General features: G+C 43.9%; 1 protein-coding gene across 2 annotated transcripts in view; it reads left to right on the top strand.

The window, feature by feature from the left end:
* LSS (lanosterol synthase) overlaps window positions 1-2,996 on the top strand; it is a 44,661-nt gene extending 41,665 nt beyond the window's left edge. For both annotated transcript variants that reach the window (XM_070956754.1, XM_070956755.1), the window contains exons 18-20: window positions 54-224; window positions 1,012-1,090; window positions 2,352-2,996. In XM_070956754.1, the coding sequence (XP_070812855.1) occupies window positions 54-224; window positions 1,012-1,090; window positions 2,352-2,564 (463 nt within the window). In that variant the 3' untranslated portion in view covers window positions 2,565-2,996. The remainder of the gene's footprint in view (window positions 1-53; window positions 225-1,011; window positions 1,091-2,351) is intronic.
* Window positions 2,997-8,415: the final 5,419 nt, after the last annotated feature.

An 8,415-nucleotide genomic window follows, 5' to 3' on the forward strand; every position in this document is an offset into this window, starting at 1 on the left:
TCTTTTGGCAAGCGTGGCTCTGGATTTCCATCCTTCTGCCTTTCTCCTCCTAGAGTGGCCTGTCAGGCAGTGTCCCAGGCTTGTGAGTTCTTAGTCTCCAAGCAGATGGAGGATGGTGGTTGGGGAGAGGACTTTGAGTCTTGTGAACAACGCAGATACGTCCAGAGCATTGCATCGCAGATCCACAACACCTGTTGGGCTCTCTTGGGACTCATGGCTGCTAGGTAAGAGCTTGCAGGATCCATTGCCTTTGGTTTCCTATAACAGTGGCCTCTGTTCTAATCATTTGTCAGGTAGCACTGATTATTTTGATATTCTGATTATCTGGCAGCTGGGGAGGAACAATATTTCCATCTAGGTCCACACAACAACTTCCAATATAGGTGTAACTGTACAAAACAATATCCTTAGGATGTCTCCTGAAACAGCACTTTCTCCATCGTCTCACATCCACGTTCAATTTTCTATCAGTTCAAATAAAGTGTGCTGAGCTGGGAATAGAGTCTATCTGAAGACCTATTATACATCACAAGACCCTTCAGCAATGCCCTCAGCCACCTTTCTAGTTGTTTGCCATGAACTGGGTAATCTCAGGCCTCTGATAGAAATTCTAACGAGATTGGACTGGATTTTTGTGCTTGGGGTACTGCAGCACATGGAAAAAGAGCTTTTCTGAACATAAATGTTTCCTGCGCTACCTTTTCTTTCTCTAAATTTAACTGGAAGTTAAGTTCCCTGAATCTGCCTGTAGCAGTTTTCTAGGGAGCAGGGGAGGAGAAGGAGAGGATGGTGATTTCTATCCTGCCTTTATGATATGCACTCAAGGCAATGCACATTATGCTCTGACCTCCTCCTCTTGCCCTCTGTGGGATGAATTAGATTGGGAAAGAGTGACTGGCCCAGAGTCATCTAGCCATGTTTCATGATTAAGTTAGCACTAGAACTTACTGGCTCCCAGTTTGTGTCCAGCCTCATAACCACTACATCAGATTGGTTCATTTTGCTTTGCAGGTACCCAGATGTCCGAATTCTGGAAAAGGGAATTAAACTATTGATTGAGAAGCAGCTGCCTAATGGGGACTGGCCTCAGGTAAAATGTCTCTTTTTTCAGTTTACCTGTCTTTGCTTTAAAAGCATTATGCCTCAGTTACTTAGCCCTTATAATCCTTCTCTCTGGGTTACCTGCAGATTTTTCAGCATCAAAAAAGTTTCTTTCCTATTGCTCTGTAGGATCGACTGATAAGTTTTTACTTATCTTCTGCACACCATACCAGCTAGGTGGTATATTCTTTCCCACTCTTAGCCTACTCTTGAGGAACTGCCATGCCAACAGTTATTAATGCTTAAAAGGCTTAGTTCTCAAAGTCCTCTTCTCCCAGAAAGCTTAAGTCCTTTTACCTGGCATGCAAATCCAATAAACCACACCAGATAGGTGGAAAGCAATAAGACTTTTATTTGCAAATAAAAGATTGCCCAGAAGCAAGTTTCAAAATGGGCACATCCCTGCTTACAGTGGATTCCCTTTTTATGCAAGTTTGAAAAGCATACATTGCCATGAACCAGTCACAGAAACACACATCACTGTAAACCAATCATTAAAAGTAACATCATGCATACATTTCAGTAGTAACAGATGGTCTGGCTCAGTGGTGGGTTGCCCCTGGTTCAAACCGGTTCTATAGAACCGGCAGTAAAACCGGCGGGAGGCTCCGCCCACCAACCCCAACGTCATCAGTAAGCTTCTGCGCATGTGCAGAAGCATACAAGTGAAGCGGCCCCATTGTGAACCCCTAGTAAAGGTAAAGGTAAGTAGAACCCACCCCTGGTCTGGCTTACATCTATTGCTATTATTCCTGCCTAACAAAGCAACTCAGTCAGTGGATAACCACACCATCCACAAAGCTCTTGCTATATGCTAAATAATAATTAATATATGAATTAAAATACATTAAAGTGGATTGTCCCCAAACTCTCATGAAGTTGCTGACATCATGCTTAAATATGGATGGAGAACAAAAAGCATCTGCCACTACTGCCTTTTACTTTGCAATAATATCATGGGTTCAGTTTTGATTTATTCTGATACCCTTCTTGGTTAAGTCCATTTCAACAGCAGCAAGTCCCTCCTTTTTGAATTCCTACATTATCCTTAAAAGGTGCAGACTTTTTATTCTTTTGATATACAAGGCAAGTCAACTTGTTAGAAGCTTCCTAACATATGTGATCATGTATGTTAGGTGGCAGGTGATTCACATGTTTTATTTTCCTTTCCTGCACAATCTTTTGTGTTATCAAATGTACAGGAAAGATGAGAGGGAAGCTTCACATTGTATTTCTTGTTTTGCTTACAGGAGAATATTGCGGGTGTATTCAACAAGACTTGTGCTATCAGCTACAGCTCCTATCGAAATGTCTTCCCCATCTGGACCCTGGGGCGCTTTTCTTCCCTATATCCTGCCAGCCCCCTTTCAGGCAAATGCTCAACAAAGGCAATAAGAAATGGGAGGAAAGAACTGACTGCAGAAATGACCAACGGACATAGTTTAGGATTTGCTGCTTTGTAAATGTGGGGCTTGTAACCAATCTTGAAGGAACACCCTACCTGTTTGTCTGAGGTTCTTTAACTTGAGGTCAGTCAAGGGACTCTTTTCCAAGGAACCAGTGAAGAGAGAAGTCAGTGAAACCCTCCTGCTGCCCTGTTGGTTGTTACTCCTTCTAAGGTGTCTCTAAATTCTGCTACATTTGGAAGAAAAAAGCCCTAATCTGGCAAAGACAAACACGTCTGAGGAAGAATGTAAATCTGGAGTCTTGAAGGCTTGTGGAACTTTGCTCTTCTGACTGGTTGAAGCTCCCCTCTCTTAATAAGAGGGAAAACATTAACCACCTTTATTCTGTCCAGTCATTTTTATGCCCTACTTGGGCATAACCCTAACACTTTTTTTCTCCTTCTTTCTTCCTTTTAATATTTCTTAAGATATCCTTACTTCCTTTTGCTACTTTCCTTTATCTATTTATCTATATTTCACTATTTGTGAAATACACTACTATTTGTCTTCCCCTTGAAGAATTGGTTTTATTAAGATCCTTATTAAATAGTTTTAAATTCCTCTGGATCTCTACTTTTTAAATTCTTGTCTTTTGTATGTATGATCCAAATTTTCTGACTTTTCATTCATTATACGTTTGCTTTAATAAACAATAATTTTAAAAATGTTTGTAATCTTTGATGTCCTTAGTTTTGGTTTTCAAGCTTTCCTCAGTTCTCTGAGCTCATTATCAAAAAGATATTTGCATAGGTAAAGGAAAAGGTTCCCTTCACACATATGTGCTAGTTGTTCCCGACTCTAGGGGGCGGTGCTCATCTCCGTTTCAAAGCTGAAGAACCAGCACTGTCCGAAGACGTCTCCGTGATCATGTGACTGGCATGATTAAACGCCAAAGTCAAGAGTTGTAGTTGTTTTTTAAACACTACGTCATATTGCTGATACATGTAAAACGCTTAAGGTCTACTAAGACTACATCATTTTCCACATATATTACTATCAATTAAGTATTCTCAACACCAGTCCATCCTCTCCTTTGGACATTATCTAAACCAACCTCTCCAGTTTCCATGATGGCAATCTAGTGTTCAAGACGTCCTGATAGGAATCTTCTTTCTGATGGCTGAGAAGATCTTGTACCTCCCCTCTACAGGGATAGTCTGCCTAGGACTAGGTATCCAGAGATGGACAATTCATTCTTTGCAGGCCTCCTGGAGTCACTGAAAGACATGCCATTGAAATTCAACAGCAGATGATGTGCTGATTTGGGATTAGAAATGAATGGAAATAGATTAATTAATCAGGGTTATTATTCCTATTAATGAGAAGCATCCCTGAATAAATTGAGAAATAATAAAAATAAAATAAAGCAAAATAAAATAAAGTAAAATATGGGTCTACCTGTGACAGTACCAAGTTTTCATTATCACATTCCCTGCATTTCTGAACCACCAAAACAAAAAACCAAAACAAGAAAAACAAAATCACTGGTAAAAAGTTGCCTGTGAAGAAAGTCTGTAGTAAGAAGTGTGTCAGGGTTCCAAGTAACACCCCCAACGAAAGAAGGCTAGAAGTTCCCCAAAGTTCCATTTTATTAAAGATGTCATATTGGCACATCTGGGTAAACCCAAATCTGAGAGCTTCCAGGTTTTCCCCATCCAAAAGAAAGTCCAAGTCCCCTCCCCTGCACTCACGTGTCCATCGCATGGTCCAATCAATGCACCGTCCCAACTGGAGATGCCTCCCAGTCACACCACTCCAGGTGCAGGACGAATGTCCTTGACTCTCAGAGAAAGGAATGTTATTATGGCTAGATATCTCCACCAGTCCATGCAATTCCCCCTCCCAGTTTCCCACAGCACTAAGTGTGGCAGCCCTGAAGATCCAAAGAAAAAGATGGTCTCCAGGGCTGACAGGCTGCCTCCCTCAACCTACAACAAGAGGAACATAGGGGGTTAATGCCACATTCCCTAACCACCTCTTTCTCCCCCCCCCCAAGGGGGACCCTTTAGCTTATCAGAGGATTTATCATGGAATTGCTTCACTAATCTGTCTGTTTTTACATCCCAGCTTTTAACCCAAGTAGCTTCAGACAAAAGGTACCCTTTCCAATGAACTAAATACTGTAATCGACCTCTATATAATCAAGAGTCTAGGATTTTCTTTACTTCATAATGGACCTCCCTTTGCACCACTATAGGTTTAGGTGCTGGTCGGGTCTGTGGTCTTAATCTCGACCCTACCACTGGCTTTAGCAAGGTGCAGTGAAAGACAGGATGCACTTTCCCTAGTATGAGTGAGGTTAAGCTGAACTGTTACTGGGTTAATTACTTTCACTATTGGGAAAGATCCTAAAAATGTAGGTCTCAGCTTTTTACTGGGCAACCACAATTTTATGTATTTGATTGATAGGTAAACCTGATCTCCCATATGGAAGAGGGGTGGAGAGATCAGTGTTTGTCTGCTGGCTCAGTGGCTTCTGCCAGCGCTTTGTTTGGTATTTTCCCACTCCTTCTTTAGTGACTTCATCCACTCGGTCAGAGTCATGGATGAAGGTGGTTCTCTTGGCAGCTTGGGCATGGGGACAAAGTCTATGCCGCTGGTGACCTGAAAGGGGATCAATCCGGTGCTGCTATGTACGGCGTCATTGTAAGCCACTTCTGCAAACGGCAATAGGTCCACCCAGTTCTCTTGTTGGTAATCCACATAACATCTAATATATTGCTCCACCATTGCGTTCGCTCGTACCATGACTCAGTTCATACTCAGATGGAAAGCTGAGCTGAGTCCCTGACTGGATTTGACCGATTTCAGGAACTCCCTCCAGAACTTAGAGGTGAATTCGACTCCTCGATCTGAGATTACCTGGCAGGGTAATCCATGGAACCAGTCAGGGCCGGATTTAGATGAAAAGAGGCCCTAGGCTATTCCACTTGTGAGGCCCTTTCACCAGTGGTGGGATTCAATTTTTTTAACAACAGGTTCTGTGGGCGTGGCTTAGTTGGGGGGTGTGGCTTGGCAATCATGTGACTGGGCGGGCGTGGCTAGCTGGTCACATGACTGTGTAGGCGTGGGTAGCTCGTCATGTGACCGGGTGGGCGTGGCTATGTGCATAGACTTTTTTCAGAGGGCTGAAAAAAGTCATTTCTGACTGGGCCTCGCACTTTTGACCGGTCCTCACACTTATGACCATCCTCACATTTATGCCCGTGCAGCTTTCTTAACAACCATGTCACTCATTTCACAACTGCTTCTCTTCACCATGGTGACAAGATAGGGCAAAAACGTAAAATGTGAGGACAGTCGTAAGTTCGAGGACTGGTCAAAAGTGCGAGGACCAGTCAGAAATAACTTTTTCAGCCCTCTGAGTAGTCCATATGCATAAAAGGATACAATAATAGAGAGGGATGAAGGAAGGGAAGGGAAATTAGAGTAGGAGGGAGGGTAAGAGAGGGAGGAAGAGAGGAGGAGAAGGAGAAAGGAAGAGGAAGTAGGGAGGAGAAGAAGAGGGGGAGGAAGAGAAAGTAAAAAGGAAAGAAAAGAGAGAGGTGGTAGGTTTGAGGAGAAAGATTGCTGTACAATAAAAAAGATGAAAGGGAAAAAAGCCAACCAGTACTGGTTCAACCAGTAAATCTGTTTGATAAACATTTTTGCTAGTTTCTTTGTTTAGTACAATCCTGAGCAAGCAGTGAAGTGGGCTTGCTTGGAAAACAAGTTGATCACCGTCCCAATTATTGTATTTCCTCCACTCTCTGGAAGCTCAACTATAAAGTCCATTGTGATTTCCTCCCAAGGTAAGCTGGGGTTGGCCACTTGCTGGAGGAGCTTAGGAGGTTTCCTTGGTCTCATTTTCATGGCTGCACAGGTGGCACAGCTTTTTATGTACCATATTTTTTGGACTATAAGACGCACCAGTGTATAAGACACACCGGTGTATAAGACGCACCGAGATTTTGAAGAGGTAAGTAAGAAAAAAAAAGGTTTTGCCCTCCCTGGCCCCCAGGAGCACATTGCAGGCCACCCAAACCCTCTGCACATTTTTTGCAAAAATGGAATGAGCGGGATGGGGCACAGAAGAGGCACATGCACTCTCATTCCCGAACCGGTAGTGAAGGTAAGTGCATTTCACCGCTGGGAGGATTATGGCATGGACGACTTCTTCCCTCCAACTATCAAACTGCAGTTTCCTCAATAAGGCATCAGCTAGCAGGTTCCCCCCCACCCCCCGGGATGTATTTTAGCTTGAAGTTAAACCACCAGAAGTATTGTGCCCAGTGGATTTGTTTGGGAGAGAGTTTGCTGGGGGAGGGGGGGTTAGGGTTTTGAGGTTTTAGTGATCAGTCCAAAACTCAAAAGGCACTTTACCCTCTTCAAGAAAATGTCTCCAGGAGAGGAGGGCCAAGTGGACTGCATAGGCTTCCTTCTCCCAAATTTCCCACCTACTCTTGGTGTTGGTGATTTCTTGGATACATATGTGCAGGGCAGGAGCTGGCCTTGTAGGTCCTTCTGTAGAAGCCACTGCTACATCACTGGTGTCTGCTTGTACGATAACTGTCTCTCTGGATTAGGGTGTTGGAGGATCGGCTCCTCAGCAAAGAGCCATTTTAATTTTTCAAAGGCCTTTTGGCAGTCCATTGACCAGGCAAGTGGTTGACTTGGTTATGGTTTCATGGGAGGGAGCCCTGTTTTTAATAGCTCCATTAAGGGCAAGGCGACTTCTGTGAATGCTGGGATGAATTGTCTATAGAAGTTCGCAAAACCCAGGAAGCTTTGAAGCTGTTTGCGGGGGCATGGGAGTTGCCAGTCTAACATGGCTTTCACTTTCCCTGGATCCATCTCCACTCCTCCGCTTGATATTTGGTAGCCTAGGTAATCTAGGGAGGTTTTATGGAATTCACATTTTGACAGATTTGCATAGAGTTTTGCAGCTAGGAATTTTTTCAGCACTTGCCACACCAGCTTTATGTGCTCCTCTAGAGCAGTGGTTCCCAAACTTTTTCAGTCCACCGCCCCCTTTGTACTACAAACTCATCCTCAGTGCCCTCCACCCAGGGGTGGGTTCTACTTACCTTTACTACTGGTTTGCAGCGGGGCCACGTGCATGCGCTCTTCTGCACATGCGCAGAAGCGTTTTCGTAATGTCAGGGTCGGTGGGCGGGGCTTCCTGCCAGTTTTACTACCGGTTCTATAGAACTGGTGAGAACCGGGGCAACCCACCACTGCCCCCATCCCCACCCCCTATAAATAGCATTATTTGGAATAGCGGTTTGCACGACCCACTAAGGAAGATAGTAACAGTAAAATACACAAAATACAGCCATTTTTTGGCCTCCTGAAGCTTTGCTCCGCATGTCCCATTTTTGTGAAAAACGGACCTGTTTTTCGCAAAAACAGGGTGAGCAGAGTCTTTGGGAGGCATGCAGGCTGCTCCAATACAAATCTATCCCTGTAACAAAAATAGCTAACACTATTAGTTAACATTAAAGAAATCCCCTGAATCAACTAATCTAGAGCAGTGGTTCTCAGCTGGGGGTTCCTTTTGAATTTGCTGACCACCAGCAAGTGGGAGAAAGCAATTTCATAGAGGAGGGGATGAAGAGGGTTGTGGGATGAATTCACACCCATTCCCAGACCCCCTTGGGATCAACCTGCAGTCCTCCCCTGCTCCTCAGGCAGTGGACCTGGGGGGGATGCTTTTCAAGAAGTCACAAGGAGGGCTGAGAGCTGGTTTCTGTCCCACAAGTAAGATTTGGTCCAGAACCAACCCCAACATGAAGGTCTTTTATTTGCTCCTTGTACTCCTTGTCTTTGCATTTTTAACAGGTAATAAATTAAATTTCTGATGATGTCAAAATAGCTCATAACTCACCTT

Source organism: Pituophis catenifer, unplaced genomic scaffold (genome assembly GCF_029215685.1).
Source record: "Pituophis catenifer annectens isolate HBS135680 unplaced genomic scaffold, rPitCat1.0.hap2 SCAF_1, whole genome shotgun sequence".
Taxonomy (NCBI): domain Eukaryota; kingdom Metazoa; phylum Chordata; class Lepidosauria; order Squamata; family Colubridae; genus Pituophis; species Pituophis catenifer.